Source organism: Engystomops pustulosus, chromosome 8 (assembly GCF_040894005.1).
Source record: "Engystomops pustulosus chromosome 8, aEngPut4.maternal, whole genome shotgun sequence".
NCBI classification, from domain to species: domain Eukaryota; kingdom Metazoa; phylum Chordata; class Amphibia; order Anura; family Leptodactylidae; genus Engystomops; species Engystomops pustulosus.
In genome coordinates, this window is record NC_092418.1 from 15,584,288 (window position 1) to 15,608,943 (window position 24,656).

Genomic DNA, 24,656 nt, shown 5'->3' on the forward strand with positions numbered 1-24,656 from the left:
GAATATAACTACTATAATACTGCCCCCTATGTACAGGAATATAACTACTATAATACTGCCTCCTATGTACAAGAATATAACTACTATAATACTGCCCCCTATGTACAAGAATATAACTACTATGATACTGCCCCCTATGTACAGGAATATAACTACTATAATACTGCCCCCTATGTACAAGAATATAACTACTCTAATACTGCCCCCCATGTACAAGAATATAACTACTATAATACTGCCCCCTATGTACAAGAATATAACTACTATAATACTGCCCCCTATGTACAAGATTATAACTACTATAATACTGCCCCCTATGTACAAGATTATAACTACTATAATACTGCCCCCTATGTACAAGAATATAACTACTATAATACTGCGCCCTATGTACAAGATTATAACTACTATAATACTGCCCCCTATGTACAAGAATATAACTACTATAATACTGCCCCCTATGTACAAGAATATAACTACTATAATACTGCCCCCTATGTACAAGATTATAACTACTATAATACTGCCCCCTATGTACAAGATTATAACTACTATAATACTGCCCCCTATGTACAAGAATATAACTACTATAATACTGCGCCCTATGTACAAGATTATAACTACTATAATACTGCCCCCTATGTACAAGAATATAACTACTATAATACTGCCCCCTATGTACAAGAATATAACTACTATAATACTGCCCCCTATGTACAGGAATATAACTACTATAATACTGCCCCCTATGTACAAGAATATAACTACTATAATACTGCCCCCTATGTACAGGAATATAACTACTATAATACTGCCCCCCTATGTACAAGAATATAACTACTATAATACTGCCCCCTATGTACAAGAATATAACTACTATAATACTGCCCCCTATGTACAAGAATATAACTACTATAATACTGCCCCCTATGTACAAGAATATAACTACTATAATACTGCTCCCTATGTACAAGAATATAACTACTACAATACTGCCCCCTATGTACAAGAATATAACTACTATAATACTGCGCCCTATGTACAGGAATATAACTACTATAATACTGCCCCCTATGTACAGGAATATAACTACTATAATACTGCCCCCTATGTACAAGAATATAACTACTATAATACTGCCCCCTATGTACAGGAATATAACTACTATAATACTGCCCCTATGTACAAGAATATAACTACTATAATACTGCCCCTATGTACAAGAATATAACTACTATAATACTGGCCCCTATGTACAAGAATATAACTACTATAATACTGCCCCCTATGTACAAGAATATAACTACTATAATACTGCCCCCTATGTACAAGAATATAACTATTATAATACTGGCCCCTATGTACAAGAATATAACTACTATAATACTGCCCCCTATGTACAGGAATATAACTACTATAATACTGCCCCCTATGTACAGGAATATAACTACTATAATACTGCCCCCTATGTACAGGAATATAACTACTATAATACTGCCCCCTATGTACAAGAATATAACTACTATAATACTGCCCCCTATGTACAGGAATAGAACTACTATAATACTGCCCCCTATGTACAAGAATATAACTACTATAATACTGCCCCCTATGTACAGGAATATAACTACTATAATACTGCCCCCTATGTACAGGAATATAACTACTATAATACTGCCCCCTATGTACAGGAATATAACTACTATAATACTGCCCCCTATATACAGGAATATAACTACTATAATACTGCCCCCTATGTACAGGAATATAACTACTATAATACTGCCCCCTATGTACAGGAATATAACTACTATAATACTGCCCCCTATGTACAGGAATATAACTACTATAATACTGCCCCCTATGTACAGGAATATAACTACTATAATACTGCCCCCTATGGACACTTAATAAAAGAACATTCTCTGGAATGATCTGGAATTATTATTTGCATCTCAGGTCTCTGCTTACAGAAAACAATTTCAGAGTCTGACAACAGTGCGAGTCTGAGGACATGATGCAGTAATATAAACCAGATATATCCTGCAAGTAACATTAATACCGCCATAAACAATCACATAACAGAAAACACTGTGACTGCTTGTGCAGCGTTATATCAGGTTGTGGTGATGTATCTGTGTGCTGGGGATGGTTATAGATGCTGTATCTCTCGGTGTATGTTGGGGCAGGGGTATGTGGCCGGTGGGCGCTGTGCCATGCCCCTGGCTGTGCTGTAATGGCACAGGACAATTAGTGGTGGTATTATTTTCTCTTGCGGTATAATTACCTGACACAATGTGCTCGGAGGGGAACATTACTCTAATTAGGCAGGAATGTCTCCATGTGAAATTAGATAATCAGGCCACAGAATATCATTTCTACATTTTCTCGTCAATGACAAGAACAAAGATTTTTTTTTTTTTAATTAAAAATTTTTTTTATTTTTGTGAGTTTTACAACTTTCTTAAACTAAAATTAGACAAAATGCATTTTAATTGTTCGCTAAAAAGTGAAACATCTCGGTGTGGGAAAATGTATCAGCACCGGGGTGGGTGACATCTCTCAGGTGCCTTATAATACCGTATAATAACTTGTATGATGACCCCTGTGTTTTATAATACCGTACAATGATGGGCCCTGCGCCTTATAATAGCGTATGAGGACGTGTATGATGATCCCTGTCTATTATAACTCTGTATAATATTGTGTATGATGGCCCCTGCGCCATATAATACCGTATAATGTTGTGTATGATGGGCCCTGCGCCATATAATACCGTATAATGTTGTGTATGATGGGCCCTGCGCCATATAATACCGTGTACTGTTGTGTATGATGGCCCCTGTGTCATATAATACCGTACAATGACGTGTATGATGGCCCCTGTGTCATATAATACCGTACAATGACGTGTATGATGGCCCCTGTGTCATATAATACCGTACAATGACGTGTATGATGGCCCCTGTGTCATATAATACCGTATAATGTTGTGTATGATGGGCCCTGCGCCATATAATACCGTGTACTGTTGTGTATGATGGCCCCTGTGTCATATAATACTGTATAATGATGTGTATGATGGCCCCTGTGTCATATAATACCGTACAATGACGTGTATGATGGCCCCTGTGTCATATAATACCGTACAATGACGTGTATGATGGCCCCTGTGTCATATAATACCGTATAATGATGTGTATGATGGCCCCTGTGTCATATAATACCGTATAACGATGTGTATGATGGCCCCTGTGTCATATAATACCGTATAGTGATGTGTATGATGGCCCCTGTGTCATATAATACCGTATAATGATGTGTATGATGGCCCATGTGTCATATAAAACCGTATAATGATGTGTATGATGGCCCATGTGTCATATAATACCGTATAATGATGTGTATGATGTCCCCTGTGTCATATAATACCGTATAGTGATGTGTATGATGGCCCCTGTGTCATATAATACCGTATAGTGATGTGTATGATGGCCCCTGTGTCATATAATACCGTATAGTGATGTGTATGATGGCCCCTGTGTCATATAATACCGTATAGTGATGTGTATGATGGCCCCTGTGTCATATAATACCGTATAGTGATGTGTATGATGGCCCCTGTGTCATATAATACCGTATAGTGATGTGTATGATGGCCCCTGTGTCATATAATACCGTATAGTGAATAGTGATGTGTATGATGGCCCCTGTGTCATATAATACTGTACAATGACGTGTATGATGGCCCCTGTGTCATATAATACCGTATAATGATGTGTATGATGGCCCCTGTGTCATATAATACCGTACAATGACGTGTATGATGGCCCCTGTGTCATATAATACCGTATAATGATGTGTATGATGGCCCCTGTGTCATATAATACTGTATAGTGATGTGTATGATGGCCCCTGTGTCATATAATACCGTACAATGACGTGTATGATGGCCCCTGTGTCATATAATACCGTATAGTGATGTGTATGATGGCCCCTGTGTCATATAATACCGTATAGTGATGTGTATGATGGCCCCTGTGTCATATAATACCGTATAGTGATGTGTATGATGGCCCGTGTCATATAATACCGTATAGTGATGTGTATGATGGCCCCTGTGTCATATAATACCGTATAGTGATGTGTATGATGGCCCGTGTCATATAATACCGTATAGTGAATAGTGATGTGTATGATGGCCCCTGTGTCATATAATACTGTACAATGACGTGTATGATGGCCCCTGTGTCATATAATACCGTATAATGATGTGTATGATGGCCCCTGTGTCATATAATACCGTACAATGACGTGTATGATGGCCCCTGTGTCATATAATACCGTATAATGATGTGTATGATGGCCCCTGTGTCATATAATACTGTATAGTGATGTGTATGATGGCCCCTGTGTCATATAATACCGTACAATGACGTGTATGATGGCCCCTGTGTCATATAATACCGTATAATGATGTGTATGATGGCCCCTGTGTCATATAATACTGTATAGTGATGTGTATGATGGCCCCTGTGCCTTATAATACTGTATAGTGATGTGTATGATGGCCCCTGTGTCATATAATACCGTATAGTGATGTGTATGATGGCCCCTGTGTCATATAATACTGTATAGTGATGTGTATGATGGCCCCTGTGCCTTATAATACTGTATAGTGATGTGTATGATGGCTGCCAGTGGTCCCCAGACATACGATTGTTATGTCACCCGCTGGTGGTGGAACAATCAGCAGATTATCAACTCTTCTTGGATTTCGCTTTGTTTCTATAAATCATCTCAGTAAACGGCCTGAAAGAGAAGAAGAAGAGACGTCAGAACTATCACCTATATATATCCTGTATATGTACGGCCATACATCTCATACCTATCACCTATATATATATATCCTGTATATGTACAGCCATACATCTCATACCTATCACCTATATATATCCTGTATATGTACAGCCATACATCTCATACCTATCACCTATATGTATCCTGTATATGTACAGCCATACATCTCATACCTATCACCTATAAGTATCCTGTATATGTACAGCCATACATCTCATACCTATCACCTATATATATCCTGTATATGTACAGCCATACATCTCATACCTATCACCTATATGTATCCTGTATATGTACAGCCATACATCTCATACCTATCACCTATAAGTATCCTGTATATGTACAGCCATACATCTCATACCTATCACCTATATATATCCTGTATATGTACGGCCATACATCACATACCTATCACCTATATATATCCTGTATATGTACAGCCATACATCTCATACCTATCACCTATATATATCCTGTATATGTACAGCCATACATCTCATACCTATCACCTATATAGATCCTGTATATGTACGGCCATACATCTCATACCTATCACCTATATATATCCTGTATATGTACGGCCATACATCACATACCTATCACCTATATATATCCTGTATATGTACAGCCATACATCACATACCTATCACCTATATATATCCTGTATATGTACAGCCATACATCACATACCTATCACCTATATATATCCTGTATATGTACAGCCATACATCTCATACCTATCACCTATATGTATCCTGTATATGTACAGCCATACATCTCATACCTATCACCTATATGTATCCTGTATATGTACAGCCATACATCTCATACCTATCACCTATAAGTATCCTGTATATGTAGAGCCATACATCTCATACCTATCACCTATAAGTATCCTGTATATGTACAGCCATACATCTCATACCTATCACCTGTATATATATCCTGTATATGTACGGCCATACATCACATACCTATCACCTATATATATCCTGTATATGTACAGCCATACATCTCATACCTATTACCTATATATATATATCCTGTATATGTACAGCCATACATCTCATACCTATCACCTATATATATCCTGTATATGTACAGCCATACATCTCATACCTATCACCTGTATATATATCCTGTATATGTACGGCCATACATCACATACCTATCACCTATATATATCCTGTATATGTACAGCCATACATCTCATACCTATTACCTATATATATATATCCTGTATATGTACAGCCATACATCTCATACCTATCACCTATATAGATCCTGTATATGTACGGCCATACATCTCATACCTATCACCTATATATATCCTGTATATGTACAGCCATACATCTCATACCTATTACCTATATATATATATCCTGTATATGTACAGCCATACATCTCATACCTATCACCTATATAGATCCTGTATATGTACGGCCATACATCTCATACCTATCACCTATATATATCCTGTATATGTACAGCCATACATCTCATACCTATTACCTATATATATATATCCTGTATATGTACAGCCATACATCACATACCTATCACCTATATGTATCCTGTATATGTACAGCCATACATCTCATACCTATCACCTATATATATATATCCTGTATATGTACAGCCATACATCTCATACCTATCACCTATATATATCCTGTATATTTACAACCATACATCACATACCTATCACCTATATATATCCTGTATATGTACAGCCATACATCTCACTACATTCTCTGTGTGGTTCTATGCCAGGGCAGAGCATTGCACTGGTATCGGGTCGGTGCTTATAAGGACGTGTGAGGACAGGTCCGGCCCCGGGTGCCCCAGGTGGACGCTTCATTATCCCTCATTAGGCGTCACCTCATGGAGCCCGGTGCTGGCGCCGGTGCCAGTTCTGTGTGTGCCGAGGACGCCGGACTCCATTAATGAGGCGCTGGACACTCATCCGCCGTTACCGGGTGCGGAGCCGTCACACGTGACCCTGCGCCTCATCACATCCCCCGCACGTGTTATGGGCCATCATCTGCAAAATCACATAATCACCCCCATCACTGCCGGGATGTAACGGCGCTAACAATAGACTAAAATTGCTAGAAAAAATCTTTCAATTTCCTAAAAATCCTTCGGTCGCCCGGAGTTTGAAAAACTGAAAGGAAAATAATTGAAAATGAATGAAATTAATTTAAAAAAATTGGGCCAGAACCTCGGAGAGATTCTTATAGCGTTACAATGTTGCCTCTTCATGTATCAGTGACTGATGTCTATGGTAACGGCTGTTATGGTATTTGATTCATGAACCAGGAGGAACAGGATGAACGGCACAATAGACAGGTATCACAAGTGCCTGCAAATATTGGAAGAAAGACAAATGCATCCGTATACAAACATCAAGGAGCACCTACCCCTCAAACATGATGGCGACCTTATAGCACAGAGCGACCACAGCTGTGAGGAGGAGACCGGCTGGACTGGAGCCCCTGAGGAGAGATAGACACGAGTGTAAAGAGGGCAACATCATACTGACATCACTACATACAGGGGGCACATGGTGACCACCGACCTATGACCCACCAAAATATTCCACCACCAAGAGTTATAACTAACACTATTATAGTAGTTATATTCTTGTACATAAGGGACAGTATTATAGAAGTTATATTCTTGTGCGTAGGGGGCAGTATTATAGCAGTTATATTCCTGTACATAGGGGCAGTATTATAGTAGTTATATTCCTGTACATAGGGGGCAGTATTATAGTAGTTATATTCTTGTACATAGGGGCAGTATTATAGTAGTTATATTCCTGTACATAGGGGGCGGTATTATAGTAGTTATATTCCTGTACATAGGGGGCAGTATTATAGTAGCTATATTCTTGTACATAGGGGGCAGTATTATAGTAGTTATATCCCTGTACATAGGAGGCAGTATTATAGCAGTTATATTCTTGTACATGGGGGGCAGTATTATAGTAGTTATATTCTTGTACATAGGGGGCAGTATTATAGTAGTTATATTCTTGTACATAGGGGGCAGTATTATAGCAGTTATATTCCTGTACATAGGGGCAGTATTATAGTAGTTATATCCCTGTACATAGGAGGCAGTATTATAGTAGTTATATTCTTGTACATAGGGGGCAGTATTATAGTAGTTATATTCTTGTACATAGGGGGCAGTATTATAGTTATATTCCTGTACATAGGGAGCAGTATTATAGTAGTTATATTCCTGTACATAGAGGGCAGTATTATAGTAGTTATATTCCTGTACATAGGGGGCAGTATTATAGTAGTTATATTCTTGTACATAGGAGGCAGTATTATAGTAGTTATATCCCTGTACATCGGGGGCAGTATTATAGTAGTTATATTCTTGTACATAAGGGACAGTATTATAGAAGTTATATTCTTGTGCGTAGGGGGCAGTATTATAGCAGTTATATTCCTGTACATAGGGGCAGTATTATAGTAGTTATATCCCTGTACATAGGAGGCAGTATTATAGTAGTTATATGCCTGTACATAGGGGCAGTATTATAGTAGTTATATTCTTGTACATAAGGGACAGTATTATAGAAGTTATATTCTTGTGCGTAGGGGGCAGTATTATAGTAGTTATATCCCTGTACATAGGGGGCAGTATTATAGTAGTTATATTCTTGTACATAGGGGGCAGTATTATAGTAGTTATATTCTTGTACATAGGGGGCAGTATTATAGTAGTTATATTCTTGTACATAGGGGGCAGTATTATAGTAGTTATATTCTTGTACATAGGGGGCAGTATTATAGTAGTTATATTCTTGTGCGTAGGGGGCAGTATTATAGTAGTTATATCCCTGTACATAGGGGGCAGTATTATAGTAGTTATATTCTTGTACATAGGGGGCAGTATTATAGTAGTTATATTCTTGTACATAGGGGGCAGTATTATAGTAGTTATATTCTTGTACATAGGGGCAGTATTATAGAAGTTATATTCTTGTACATAGGGGGCAGTATTATAGTAGTTATATTCTTGTACATAGGGGGCAGTATTATAGTAGTTATATTCTTGTACATAGGGGGCAGTATTATAGTAGTTATATTCTTGTACATAGGGGGCAGTATTATAGTAGTTATATTCCTGTACATAGAAGGCAGTATTATAGTAGTTATATACTTGTACATAGGGGGCAGTATTATAGTAGTTATATTCTTGTACATAAGGGACAGTATTATAGAAGTTATATTCTTGTGCGTAGGGGGCAGTATTATAGTAGTTATATCCCTGTACATAGGGGGCAGTATTATAGTAGTTATATTCTTGTACATAGGGGGCAGTATTATAGTAGTTATATTCTTGTACATAGGGGGCAGTATTATAGTAGTTATATTCTTGTACATAGGGGCAGTATTATAGTATTATATTCTTGTACATAGGGGGCAGTATTATAGTAGTTATATTCTTGTACATAGGGGGCAGTATTATAGTAGTTATATTCTTGTACATAGGGGGCAGTATTATAGTAGTTATATTCCTGTACATAGGGGGCAGTATTATAGTAGTTATATTCCTGTACATAGGGGGCAGTATTATAGTAGTTATATTCTTGTACATAGGGGGCAGTATTATAGTAGTTATATTCTTGTACATAGGGGGCAGTATTATAGTAGTTATATTCCTGTACATAGGAGGCAGCATTATAGTAGTTATATTCCTGTACATAAGGGGCAGTATTATAGTATTATATTCTTGTACATAGGGGGCAGTATTATAGTAGTTATATTCTTGTACATAGGGGGCAGTATTATAGTAGTTATATTCTTGTACATAGGGGGCAGTATTATAGTAGTTATATTCTTGTACATAGGGGGCAGTATTATAGGAGTTATATCCTTGTAGGGGGGCATCTCACATAGCACAGTACATTCAGCTATAACGGACAGATCCTGTAGTATTACGTTGTACACCCTGGTAGGGTGTGTGATGTCGGAGGCGCAGTAGATGAGTACTAGGCAGCGATTACTCACTTTGTCGCCCGGGGGATAGCAGTATTATTAATGTCTGTACTGTGGTGCTGAGTCTGGATACAGAGCGGTGAAAAATATTCATTGCTGTACATGAGTGATATTCGCTATTTTTACTTGCAGCCACCGCGGTGCTAGAGGCAAGTCTCTGCTGCGGGTGTCACGACTCTCTCCCCCCATGACACAGGTGATGCACCGAAGCGGCTGTGACATCAGAGAGCAGGCGCTGCCCAGGTTATAGCAACACAATGGATCAATTCTTGATGCCAGGATGTCGTAATGACACATAACCTGGTGAACATGGAGCGAGGCTCATATGCCGTGTCATGTAGTGCAGGGCCTGAGGGCCACACAGTCACTGGGTCAATGTATTACTCAATGTTCTGCAACTTATACTTTGTGTTCCAATCACTGCTGAGGGTTTGCCACACTAGCAGCCAGTCTAGAAGATCCTCTAGAAAGCTCAAGCCATTGGATCCATTTTATCTATATCATAAGCAGAAAAGATGAAGGATGTGGATGTGTTTCTAACAGATACATAATGGCAAACCCTCAGCTGTGTGACAAGGACTAGCTCAGTCTACAGACCGGTCAGCTCAGATGTTACTTTGCTACAATGTATCAGTGCAGTTTGAGAATTGCTTGGTCCTGCCTCTAACAGCAGAGAGTTTCTATGTAGGGAAACGTTACAATGTTGCAGGATGTTTTGCTACACCGCGATTCCGCGTCTTGTTACATTGTTGCAGGATGTTTAGTTACACCGCGATTCCGCGTCTCGGTACATTGTTGCAGGATGTTTTGCTACACCGCGATTCCGCGTCTTGTTACATTGTTGCAGGATGTTTTGCTACACCGCGATTCCGCGCCTTGTTACATTGTTGCAGGATGTTTTGCTACACCGTGATTCCGTGTCTTGTTACATTGTTGCAGGATGTTTGGTTACACCGTGATTCCGTGTCTTGTTACATTGTTGCAGGATGTTTGGTTACACCACGATTCCGTGTCTTGTTACATTGTTGCAGGATGTTTGGTTACACAGCGATTCCGTGTCTTGTTACATTGTTGCAGGATGTTTGGTTACACCACGATTCCGTGTCTTGTTACATTGTTGCAGGATGTTTAGTTACACCGTGATTCCGTGTCTTGTTACATTGTTGCAGGATGTTTAGTTACACCACGATTCCGTGTCTTGTTACATTGTTGCAGGATGTTTGGTTACACAGCGATTCCGTGTCTTGTTACATTGTTGCAGGATGTTTAGTTACACCGTGATTCCGTGTCTTGTTACATTGTTGCAGGATGTTTGGTTACACCACGATTCCGCGTCGTGTTACATTGTTGCAGGATGTTTAGTTACACCGTGATTCCGCGTCTTGTGTCTTGTTACAATGTTGCAGGATGTTTGGTTACACAGCAATTCCGCGTCTTGTGTCCCGTTACAATGTTGCAGGATGTTTGGTTACACCGCGATTCCGCGTCTTCATATACGCAAAGTGAGGAATCGGCACGCGCAGAACGTCCGCCATTCAGAATATTTTTAGGCCTTATTTTGTGGAGACGGATGAAGCCTTCCCCCAGCTGTGAACGAATAATACCGCTCCCTCACCAGGTAATGAGGTCATGAATCAGATAATGGGCGCCCGCTCCTTCCCCTGTACTCGTCCCGCAGGGATAATCTTTTCTGGGAACAATCCATGTTTCATCTGCGACCCAAAAGGCGAATGGATAAAAAGATGGCTGCCAAATACAAAGGACCTGGAGGCTTAACCCTTCCCTTTACACCCCTCCGCTACAATACAGAACAAGAGCCTTGATGTCCGCGGCAGGAGCGCAAATCAAAAAGACTACGGTCCTGTTATTTATCTGCAGTAATGAGGTGCGGTTCTGTTACACTGTGTCATCCCTGTGATGTGATGCCATCCCACCGCCCACATGACCTTATTATAAATGTAGCGGGCCTGGGTTTCTATGTTCTGTGCCGACCGCAGCGTTTGGTCTAAGTTTAGCACCGGAGTGACAGGTTTCCTTTATTTATATTTTAGTTTCATTCTTGTTTTCTCCTTTTTCATCTGACAAAAAGTGTCTATTCAGTTTTTTAGTATTCTATTTGTTTTTTTTTAAATTTATGTATTTCAAGAAGAAGAGTGATTTTTATGATCCAGGAATTGATATTCCCACCTTTTGCCGAGAAAAAGCGAGGAAGTGAGATTAGATTTATTGGGCTCTCCATGGAGATGTCAGAAGAGAGATTTGGCTCTCAGAAATATCAGTGTCGGAATTTGCTCTCTTCTGAGGTATCAGAAGGTGGACTGGGCTCTCTCCTCGGAGATGCCAGCAGGAGGATTGGGCTCTCCTCGGAGATGCCAGCAGGAGGATTGGGCTCTCCTCGGAGATGCCAGCAGGAGGATTGGGCTCTCCTCGGAGATGCCAGCAGGAGGATTGGGCTCTCCTCAGAGATGTCAGCAGGAGGATTGGGCTCTCCTCAGAGATGTCAGCAGGAGGATTGGGCTCTCCTCAGAGATGTCAGCAGGAGGATTGGGCTCTCCTCAGAGATGTCAGCAGGAGGATTGGGCTCTCCTCAGAGATGTCAGCAGGAGGATTGGGCTCTCCTCAGAGATGTCAGCAGGAGGATTGGGCTCTCCTCAGAGATGTCAGCAGGAGGATTGGGCTCTCCTCAGAGATGTCAGCAGGAGGATTGGGCTCTCCTCAGAGATGTCAGCAGGAGGATTGGGCTCTCCTCAGAGATGTCAGCAGGAGGATTGGGCTCTCCTCAGAGATGTCAGCAGGAGGATTGGGCTCTCCTCAGAGATGTCAGCAGGAGGATTGGGCTCTCCTCAGAGATGTCAGCAGGAGGATTGGGCTCTCCTCAGAGATGTCAGCAGGAGGATTGGGCTCTCCTCAGAGATGTCAGCAGGAGGATTGGGCTCTCCTCAGAGATGTCAGCAGGAGGATTGGGCTCTCCTCAGAGATGTCAGCAGGAGGATTGGGCTCTCCTCAGAGATGTCAGCAGGAGGATTGGGCTCTCCTCAGAGATGTCAGCAGGAGGATTGGGCTCTCCTCAGAGATGTCAGCAGGAGGATTGGGCTCTCCTCAGAGATGTCAGCAGGAGGATTGGGCTCTCCTCAGAGATGTCAGCAGGAGGATTGGGCTCTCCTCAGAGATGCCAGCAGGAGGATTGGGCTCTCCTCAGAGATGCCAGCAGGAGGATTGGGCTCTCTCCTCGGAGATGTCAGCAGGAGGATTGGGCTCTCTCCTCGGAGATGCCAGCAGGAGGATTGGGCTCTCTCCTCGGAGATGCCAGCAGGAGGATTGGGCTCTCCTCAGAGATGCCAGCAGGAGGATTGGGCTCTCTCCTCGGAGATGTCAGCAGGAGGATTGGGCTCTCTCCTCGGAGATGCCAGCAGGAGGATTGGGCTCTCTCCTCGGAGATGCCAGCAGGAGGATTGGGCTCTCTCCTTGGAGATGCCAGCAGGAGGATTGGGCTCTCTCCTTGGAGATGCCAGCAGGAGGATTGGGCTCTCTCCTTGGAGATGCCAGCAGGAGGATTGGGCTCTCTCCTTGGAGATGCCAGCAGGAGGATTGGGCTCTCCTCAGAGATGTCAGCAGGAGGATTGGGCTCTCCTCAGAGATGTCAGCAGGAGGATTGGGCTCTCCTCAGAGATGTCAGCAGGAGGATTGGGCTCTCCTCAGAGATGTCAGCAGGAGGATTGGGCTCTCCTCAGAGATGTCAGCAGGAGGATTGGGCTCTCCTCAGAGATGTCAGCAGGAGGATTGGGCTCTCCTCAGAGATGCCAGCAGGAGGATTGGGCTCTCCTCAGAGATGCCAGCAGGAGGATTGGGCTCTCTCCTTGGAGATGCCAGCAGGAGGATTGGGCTCTCTCCTTGGAGATGCCAGCAGGAGGATTGGGCTCTCTCCTTGGAGATGCTAGCAGGAGGATTGGGCTCTCTCCTCGGAGATGCCAGCAGGAGGATTGGGCTCTCTCCTTGGAGATGCCAGCAGGAGGATTGGGCTCTCTCCTTGGAGATGCCAGCAGGAGGATTGGGCTCTCTCCTTGGAGATGCCAGCAGGAGGATTGGGCTCTCTCCTTGGAGATGCCAGCAGGAGGATTGGGCTCTCTCCTTGGAGATGCCAGCAGGAGGATTGGGCTTTCCTCAGAGACGTCAGCAGGAGGAAGATTTGGATCTGCTCTGTGATGTCTGTGGGGGATGTGGCTCTCCTCGAAAATGTCAACAGGGAAATTGGGCTCTCCTTTGAGATGTCAGCTGTTGGATTTGGCAGGTAAGGACAAACTGTGGACACTGGATCCCTATGACCAGTGGCATCTCCAAGCTAAAAGGCTCAAAAATTAAAATAAAAAAAGGTGGAAAATATCTGACTATCATATTTAAAAATGTTGTTACACTGTCCGCTGGTCATGCTATTCCAGTGCCAGATTTCAGGCAGGTTAAACTCCCTGATCTGTTACATAAACATTTCCTGGATAATTGTTGGAGCGACACTGATTCATGGGTCTACGAGTTCATAAACCGCCCCATAAATGACTGGGTGCATCACCTGCTCCCAACCCTGATCCGGAACCGATGAGAGCGCATGACCAGGGTGATTGAGTTCGAACCACATCTGAAGGCATAGTCCCCAAAAATAAGATTTAAAAAGACGTTTGCACTTTCCAACAGATGCTGTAATACTGGGTAATAACCATTAAGTAGATATCTCAATATTAGATATCTCCAATATCTGTAAAAGGAAACTCCAAAGGACACTTACTTCTCTAAGTGCAATGGAGCCGGGTCCTCACACTGCTGCGCTCTCTGCACCACAGTCCCTTTCCAAGAGCCCTGCTGACTTCCATTTGGACTATAGGATGATAACTTGTGACAATACCATAACATGGCAGCATGTCCTCTGCAGGATGAAAGCTTCCAGTGTCCTTGCGTGCTCCACTTGTAGTAATTACAAGTCCGCTGGTTAATACGGGATGCGTACGATGGCTGTTTACCTGCTCGGTGTCCGCATTCAGCAGGACAATGACTTACATTATAGACTGAAATTGACAACGCTTGAGTGAAGGCAATCCTGAATGCGCGGAGTTCAATGGTGGCGGCCGGGATCAAGTGAGGTCAACAATCAAACAGTGAATGTAAAGGAGACGACCTGGTGAGAACTGAAGTCAAAGCAGAATGTTGGGATGTCCAGAAAAGGGATACTTTTGAGATGAGGAGTATGATGTGTTTTTTTTTTTTTTTAGAAAAATCCAATTTTGTCTGCCAATTTGGTTGTCAAGCATAGTGACCCATAGCTCAGAACCCAATGCATGTGGACGTCGAAAGATGCAGATGAAGGGCTTTCAGAACCCAACATATAGGGATGTTGAGAGAAACATATGTAGATGTCAGGAGGAACAGGAGTTGCGCGCGTGCAGAGCCCGGTGCGCGGGGGAATCAAAGTGATGCAGTGATGGGAATTCAGAACCTAGTGGGTAGAGATGCAGGGAGATGCAGATGCCGGACGTGGAGTGTCCAGAACCTGGTGTATGTAGAGTAGGAGTGTTCAGATCCCAATGTAAATACAGTGTATTGGGACATCAGATGCGTAGAGATAGAGCTCCCTGCCAGAGCTTACTGTATGGCCATACACCAAGAGAAAACTTTGTTCATATACACACAATGGGGGTCATTTACTAAGGGCCCGATTCGCGTTTTCCCGACGTGTTACCTGAATATTTCCGATTTGCGCCGATTGTACCTGAATTGCCCCGGGATTTTGGCGCATCGGCGCTGGTGTGCACGGGACGGAAATCGGCGGGGCGTGGCCGAACAAAAACCCGACATATTCGGGAAAAGCGCTGCATTTAAAAACCGAAAATGTGTCGCTTGGGAAGCGCTTACCTTCACCTGGTCCAGCTTGGTGTATTCCGGCACGTTCCGATGCTTTTCAGCGAATCCTGTTCAGAGAACGAGCCGCTGGATCGTGAATGGGCCGGGTAAGTAAATCTGCCCCAATCTGTGCAGATGTTGCCCATGACTGACCCTCCAATGTCAAGCAGTGACCCAAAACCAGTGTGGTCCATTGTGAGCGGGTACACTCCAGATCATCACACAAGTGTTTTTCCTGATCTTTTTTCCCCCCCATATAACCAGGACGTCAATGAGATCTTGCTGGCGTGGCATGACACTGTCCCCGTCCCCGGGGATCAGGGTGTTACACTTCCATGAAGTAACACTTGTTGGCACCGGGGTCCGCAGCGCTGATCCGGCGTTATTACAGCTTACATTCTAGGGGCGGCCGGGCTTGATTTTACTAATACATCTCCTGTCAGCAACATGATTTATTTATGCAAAGAAGAACAAATTTACATGGCCGCGCTAATCGCCTCGCTGTGTGCGCTCCCCCAGGGCCGAGCGTGGTTAGAAGGCATTAATTCATTACACAACAGCCTATGGGAGAGCCACTCGCCGACTCCCTTATGTTACAGGCGCTTGTTACTGTAACTGCTGGGTGATATACATTAAATCAGCTCATAATCGCCTAATGAGGACAATAATTAGACAATGTACTTTCTGCAATTACTGATCCTTGCACGCCAGCTGTGCCGAAAGCTTGGAACAAGGCGATTAACAGTCCCTCCAGTGCCCCCCGGGGGTGGGTGGACATACAGAAGGTTCCAGAACTGACCCGCACCTTTTCTAGAACATGTTAGATGAGATTTGTAATATAGGTAGATCCTAACGGCTGCGGGATAAACAGCAGGGGGTCATACGACTGGATATTTGGGACCCTAGTGGGTCTTGGTGCAGTGTAACCTGAAAAAAACCCAACACCGAAACGCAATCCACATTGCAGAATATGGTTAGTCTGTCTCATTGGCTATTGTCTGGGCCCGCCTACTTCCTAAACTCCACCCATTTATGCTTTTATCCCCACCCACTCTACAGAACACATCCTGCTCTGATACGATTTGTGTCATGGCTTGATCCCTGTTGCATTGTTCTTTCGTATGATTTTATCGGCTTATAAAAAAAATTAAAAAAAGGTCATTTCGGACCCATTTCACCTTTTCACTTACTGGATCTTTGACTTTTAAGACTACAGAACACAAAACTGGACATTGTGGAGTTAATTACACTGACGGCAGAAGATTGACCATGAGATGCCCCCCCTACTGACCCCTCCTGACCTTCACTGGGTATAAAATACCAAAAATAAAATGCAAGTTCAGAAAAAACAAGGACAAATATATTTCATGTGAAGGATCAGGGAAAAATATTCCTCTAGGGTTCGTTATATAATACATCTATCTCTATGTGGACGCGATCATAACATTGTTAATGTGGGAAATGACTATTCTAGCTGCAAACATCTGGTTTTTAATGCATTATATACTTAGGTGTATATGGGCCCCATCTCCAACAACCCCCCCACTCCACTGGTTAAATGGTACATTGTGTTTGCTAACTCTGTAAGAAGGCCTTGAAAACCCTTGTTCAAGTAGGCTAGCACAGCTGAAAACAATTTGGCTGATTAGAGAAGCTATAAAACTGACCTTCCTTTGAGCTGGTTGAGTATCTGGAGCATTGTATGAGGATTACACCAGGTTGTGCCAAATTTGCTAGTGCATTTTCGATATTGGCATCTACGGTTAATGTATGTTTTAAAGCTTTGTGCCAACTCCATTTTAGAAGTTTTGTTTCTTGTAATTTTGGATATTTACTTGTTTTATGCAGATGGACGCCATTGTTTACAAAGTTCCTCTCCATGACGCCCTCCGTGGTGCAGTGATATAAACCTCACAGCCAGCGGACGGGTAACGTCAATGAGAAAGCCTTCCATAGCGTGAAACGGACCGCAACCTGTGCCCTGCCTGGCGTCCTCCCGCACCTCCGCTGCGATTAAATAAAGATATTTGGATTTTACTGGGCGAGTGCAGGTGCATTTTGGATTAGTTTTGGATGAGAAACCGGAGCATCACATTTGTTTGTATGAAACTTTTACAATAAACAGAAAAACAGAACATGTGAAACTCGACAGTCTCTAACCTGAGTAGTAAGAGAAGTGGGAGGCCCTGCTGCACAACTAAGCAACAAGACAAATACATTGGAGCCTCTAGTCTAAAAGTGTTATGGACAGACCAATCTAAGTTTGAGGTCTTTGAGGAGTCTGGTAATCTCCAATGAGGCCAGGACTCTGCTGCAGGTTCTCTCTAGGCCCCCCAAATGACCTCCGCATTCTGTAGGGAAAAGTATAACTAGCAGGAGTGCCCCAGCGGGGGGCAGCAATACTTACAGGAGCGCCAGACCCAGGTAGTTGATGGTACTGCCCCAATACATTGGATTCTCCATGATATTAAACGGGAATCCCGTCACCTTCTTTTCCATCAGAATTCCAAAGTAATCACCTGGAAAAGGGGAGGAGGAAAAAACAAAAACAGGAATAAATATTGTAACTAGATTAAAAAAAAAAAATCTCAAAAAGCTACGGTGGAATTACTAATATTATCACATCATCCCCTGTAATAAAAATACCATCAGAAGCTCTAATAAATAACACGCTAAGATCTCTAGAGTGATTAACTTATATATTGATTATATCTGTAGCCAGGAAAGCTGGGTGACATGAACATATTCTGGGATGTCACACAGCTCTCCTAGGATCCTGCATATCTAATTGGTCTAGTAACAGTGTCATATATCAGCAGGGGAAGTGTTCTGTAACCCAGGTAAATTTGCCATTCAGGAACTGGGAAAGTAGGATAATATGTAACTTAACAGAGAAATCCGGGTCACAACTGGTCCTCATTATAATGATGTACAACACATATATCCGATTGACTTGTGAGAGACCTGGAAAGTTTTACATGGTCGTACGTCTGTACGTCTCTGGGCAGAACCTCGTGTCCTAAAGTCTCCAGTCTATGACTCTGGATCCTGACTCACGGCTCGCACTCCTCTGTCATGGATGAGGAATAAGGAGGGGAGCAATCTCCAGGAAAACAAGGGCACAGAGCAGGAACGTACAAATCCCGGGAAGACGGTCACTTCAGGGATTCATGTGGAGACTTCAAAGGATCTCTGCTCATTTCTCAAAGTTGTCAGGTCTGTCATTTTTTTCCTGGTGGTCAGGGGGGGGGGGGGGCTGAACTACGGAGTGATGGGAAGGAGAAAAAGATGTGACTATGCGGAACGGAAGAAAGGAGTGATGGGAGGAACGGAGGGAAGGAAAGAGATGGAAGGAAGGATGGGAGGAAGGAAGGAAGGAAGGATGGGAGGAAGGAAGGATGGATGGAAGGAAAGAGAGAGTGATAAAATGAAAAAAGGAAGTAAAGAGTGATAAAAGGAAGGAAAGAGAGTGATGGGAGAAAGAAACATGTGACGGGTGGAAAAAAGGAAAGAGCAATGGGAAGAAGGAAGAAAGGCGAAAGTGATGGGAGAAAGAAAGGATGGAAAGAGTGATGGGAGGAAGGAAGGAAGGATGGAAAGAGTGATGGGAGGAAGGAAGGAAGGATGGAAAGAGTGATGGGAGGAAGGAAGGAAGGATGGAAAGAGTGATGGGAGGAAGGAAGGAAGGATGGAAAGAGTGATGGGAGGAAGGAAGGAAGGAAGGAAGGATGGAAAGAGTGATGGGAGGAAGGAAGGAAGGATGGAAAGAGTGATGGGAGGAAGGAAGGAAGGATGGAAAGAGCAATGGGAAGAAGGAAGAAAGGCGAAAGTGATGGGAGAAAGAAAGGATGGAAAGAGTGATGGGAGGGAGGAAGGAAGGAAGGATGGAAAGAGTGATGGGAGGAAGGAAGGAAAGAGTGATGAAAGGAAAAAAGGAAGGAAAGAGTGATGGGAGAAAGGAACAAGTGATGGGTGGAAGGAAGAAAAGAGCGACGGGAAGAAGGAAGAAAGGCGAGAGTGACGGGAGGAAGCAAAGAGTGATCGAAAGAAAGAAAGGAAGGAGTGATTAGAGAAAGGGCGAAGGACTGATTTGGGGGGGGGGGGGAGGAAAGAGTAATGGGACAATAAAGATTAAAGGAAGACTTAGGATAAATTATAACAGGGGAGTAGTGAGGAAAAGACAAGTAGGCAAAAAAATATAGAGGAAGATAAGAGGAGGAGAGAGGGCAGAGCGAAAGGGAGGAAATAACAACTGCTAATATTGTAAAAGACGAGGCCATCTAATTGTTGTCTTAGGATTTCAGGAAAGAAGGAGGGAAAAAAAAAAGAAAGAAGAAGGATATCAAGGTCCCCAGTATTTTAGTGGTTTTCTTAAAGGAAATCTACCATGAAAATCCATGTTGATAAACCAGGGTCGTTACTCTGCCCCAATCAGAGCCCCATACACCTCTATGGCTCGCGGTCACTGGCCCATACACCTCTATGGCTCGCGGTCACAGGCCCATACACCTCTATGGCTCGCGGTCACTGGCCCATACACCTCTATGGCTCACGGTCACAGGCCCATACACCTCTATGGCTCGCGGTCACAGGCCCATACACCTCTATGGCTCGCGGTCACAGGCCCATACACCTCTATGGCTCGCGGTCACTGGCCCATACACCTCTATGGCTCGCGGTCACAGGCCCATACACCTCTATGGCTCGCGGTCACAGGCCCATACACCTCTATGGCTCGCGGTCACAGGCCCATACACCTCTATGGCTCACGGTCACTGGCCCATACACCTCTATGGCTCGCGGTCACTGGCCCATACACCTCTATGGCTCGCGGTCACTGGCCCATACACCTCTATGGCTCGCGGTCACTGGCCCATACACCTCTATGGCTCGCGGTCACTGGCCCATACACCTCTATGGCTCGCGGTCACAGGCCCATACACCTCTATGGCTCGCGGTCACTGGCCCATACACCTCTATGGCTCGCGGTCACTGGCCCATACACCTCTATGGCTCGCGGTCACTGGCCCATACACCTCTATGGCTCGCGGTCACTGGCCCATACACCTCTATGGCTCGCGGTCACAGGCCCATACACCTCTATGGCTCGCGGTCACAGGCCCATACACCTCTATGGCTCGCGGTCACAGGCCCATACACCTCTATGGCTCGCGGTCACAGGCCCATACACCTCTATGGCTCGCGGTCACTGGCCCCATACACCTCTATGGCTCACGGTCACTGGCCCATACACCTCTATGGCTCGCGGTCACTGGCCCATACACCTCTATGGCTCGCGGTCACTGGCCCCATACACCTCTATGGCTCACGGTCACTGGCCCATACACCTCTATGGCTCGCTGTCACGGCCCCATACACCTCTATGGCTCGCGGTCACTGGCCCCATACACCTCTATGGCTCGCGGTCACTGGCCCCATACACCTCTACGGCTCGCGGTCACTGGCCCATACACCTCTATGGCTCGCGGTCACTGCCCATACACCTCTATGGCTTGTGCTCACGACCCCATATACCTCTACGGCTCGCGGTCACGACCCCATATACCTCTATGGCTTGTGGTCACGGCCCCATATACCTCGACGGCTCGCTGTCACTGGCCCCATACACCTCGCGGTCACGGCCCCATACACCTCGACGGCTCGCGGTCACGGCCCCATACACCTCTATGGCTCGCTGTCACGGCAAGCGCATAATGCATCACCGTCACCAAGTCTTGGCGGCCGCGTTCCAAAGTAAAGGACATGTCCCCTCATGTGCCTATGGAGGGGGAGCGGTGAAGACCACTCCCCTCTCCCAGCCCTGTTCTCCCCCGGGATAAGCTCTGCCTAGCACTTGGCTGTGGGAATTAAGCCTAAGTGCCCCTGAATATTTCCACAACTTCAGTGTCTGAAGTTTCTATAAAACTATTTGTCCTCTCCAAACCTTCTCCTCTCCATGTAGCGTCCGTGTCCTCACAAATGTTCTCCATGTTACATACAGTAGACACTACATTATGTCCTCGCCCCAGATCCACAAATATCACCCCGGTAAAGTGGGGCACAGCAAGTCAGCAGCGAGAACAACAAGTCAACTATACAATCTACAGAAATAAACTCCGGAGCATTGATCCTCAGACAGCGGGATGAAGCAATTAACCGAGAGAGAAGAAGAGCGAGATCCATCAGCGCTCAATTATAACCCGCACCACATCCACCTCTGTAACAGTCCTAAAGACACCTCATATACAGAGAGTCATACACCCCATCCCGCATACAGCACAGGATGACACCCCACATCACCCATCACATTATAACATTACTCATATCCACAAAACTGAGAACTTATTTCTTATTTACACATTAATATGAACTTTAATAACCATAATATACAGACATCGGGGGGGGGGGGGGGTACAGGACAGGGACACGGCGACACTTGGGAGACAGGACAGGGACACGGCGACACTTGGGAGACAGGACAGGGACACGCCGACACTTGGGGGGGACAGGACAGGGACACGCCGACACTTGGGGGGGACAGGACAGGGACACGCCGACACTTGGGGGGGACAGGACAGGGACACGCCGACACTTGGGGGGGACAGGACAGGGACACGCCGACACTTGGGGGGGACAGGACAGGGACACGCCGACACTTGGGGGGGACAGGACAGGGACACGCCGACACTTGGGGGGGACAGGACAGGGACACGCCGACACTTGGGGGGGACAGGACAGGGACACGCCGACACTTGGGGGACAGGACAGGGACACGCTGACACTTGGGGGGGACAGGACAGGGACACGCTGACACTTGGGGGGGACAGGACAGGGACACGCTGACACTTGGGGGGGACAGGGCAGGGACACGCCGACACTTGGGGGGGACAGGACAGGGACACGCTGACACTTGGGGGGGACAGGACAGGGACACGCTGACACTTGGGGGACAGGACAGGGACACGCTGACACTTGCGGGGATAGGACAGGGACACGCCGACACTTGGGGGGGACAGGACAGGGACACGCCGACACTTGGGGGGGACAGGACAGGAACACGCCGACACTTGGGGGGACAGGACAGGGACACGCTGACACTTGGGGGGACAGGACAGGGACACGCTGACACTTGGGGGGACAGGACAGGGACACGCTGACACTTGGGGGGAGAGGACAGGGACACGCTGACACTTGGGGGTACAGGACAGGGACACGCTGACACTTGGGGGTACAGGACAGGGACACGCTGACACTTGGGGGTACAGGACAGGGACACGCTGACACTTGGGGGTACAGGACAGGGACACGCTGACACTTGGGGGGACAGGACAGGGACACGCTGACACTTGGGGGGACAGGACAGGGACACGCTGACACTTGGGGGGACAGGACAGGGACACGCTGACACTTGGGGGACAGGACAGGGACACGCTGACACTTGCGGGGATAGGACAGGGACACGCCGACACTTGGGGGGGACAGGACAGGGACACGCCGACACTTGGGGGGGACAGGACAGGGACACGCTGACACTTGGGGGACAGGACAGGGACACGCTGACACTTGCGGGGATAGGACAGGGACACGCCGACACTTGGGGGGGACAGGACAGGGACACGCCGACACTTGGGGGGGACAGGACAGGAACACGCCGACACTTGGGGGGACAGGACAGGGACACGCTGACACTTGGGGGGACAGGACAGGGACACGCTGACACTTGGGGGGACAGGACAGGGACACGCTGACACTTGGGGGACAGGACAGGGACACGCTGACACTTGGGGGACAGGACAGGGACACGCTGACACTTGGGGGGAGAGGACAGGGACACGCTGACACTTGGGGGTACAGGACAGGGACACGCTGACACTTGGGGGTACAGGACAGGGACACGCTGACACTTGGGGGTACAGGACAGGGACACGCTGACACTTGGGGGGACAGGACAGGGACACGCTGACACTTGGGGGGACAGGACAGGGACACGCTGACACTTGGGGGGACAGGACAGGGACACGCTGACACTTGGGGGGACAGGACAGGGACATGCTGACACTTGGGATCCCCCAGTGTCTCACTACTCTCCGTATATAATGGTGGTCTGTTGGTGATGGTGCGAGTTCTCAGAAGTCGGGGGGACGTCAGCGGAGGCTCCACATAAAAGCTTCACCATTAAGCTGTCGCTTTCGCTGCTTTTACTTTGCATTTCAAAGGCAGAGGCTGTGGTTGCACGCCGCTGTCACATCACTCAGTATTTCTTCCCTTGGTGCGATTTTCACGTCTCCCCGAGGAATGCGTTCTCCATGGTGACGGCGGTGGGGCTCTTTAGAGGGGGGGGGGGCGATGATTGGGGCCACAATTATCAATTTCGGAGAACACTTACTTACATTACATTCCAGACTGGTAAATAATTCTCCCATTCACAACAATACCGAGAATCACGGCACAGAAGATTGCGCCCCTTTACTGGCGGTAGCATTGGCGTGTAATCTATATGTTAATGTATAGACATACACGTGAGTCATCCTCATAGTGGCCGATCCGTATGATGCAAGGCGCATTAGTCACGCCGCTGCCGTGGTCAACATTGCTTCACTGCCGGTATCGCACTTCGTCTTGACCTTGGGAGGGCGCCCTCGCCAGTTTATGCGTTGTTCTTGGAAAAGCTGGGTATTTTTACTGGTCGAAAGAGATAAGAAAAACACAGCCGCTTGGTCCATAAACAGCACCTCACTTGTCCAGAGGTTGCATCAGGTTTTACGGATCTCTCCTGGATCTGAGCTGCAATACCAGACACAACCACTGGACGGGACTAAAGCAGGCATGCTCTTCTAAGCTAGACAACCCCTTTGAGAAGCTCCATGAAAGGGGTTTTGCAATATT

The 24,656-nt window shown here is 45.6% G+C and overlaps 1 protein-coding gene across 1 annotated transcript in view; it reads right to left on the bottom strand.

Annotated features, from left to right (window-relative positions):
• Window positions 1-2,444: 2,444 nt before the first annotated feature.
• The window catches only part of PEMT (phosphatidylethanolamine N-methyltransferase), a 90,219-nt gene continuing 68,007 nt past the window's right edge, over window positions 2,445-24,656 (bottom strand). The window contains exons 5-7 of the mRNA XM_072119850.1: window positions 18,178-18,289; window positions 7,284-7,358; window positions 2,445-4,812 (exon numbers count right to left, since the gene is read on the bottom strand). Of these exons, the coding sequence (XP_071975951.1) occupies window positions 4,761-4,812; window positions 7,284-7,358; window positions 18,178-18,289 (239 nt within the window). The 3' untranslated portion in view covers window positions 2,445-4,760. The remainder of the gene's footprint in view (window positions 4,813-7,283; window positions 7,359-18,177; window positions 18,290-24,656) is intronic.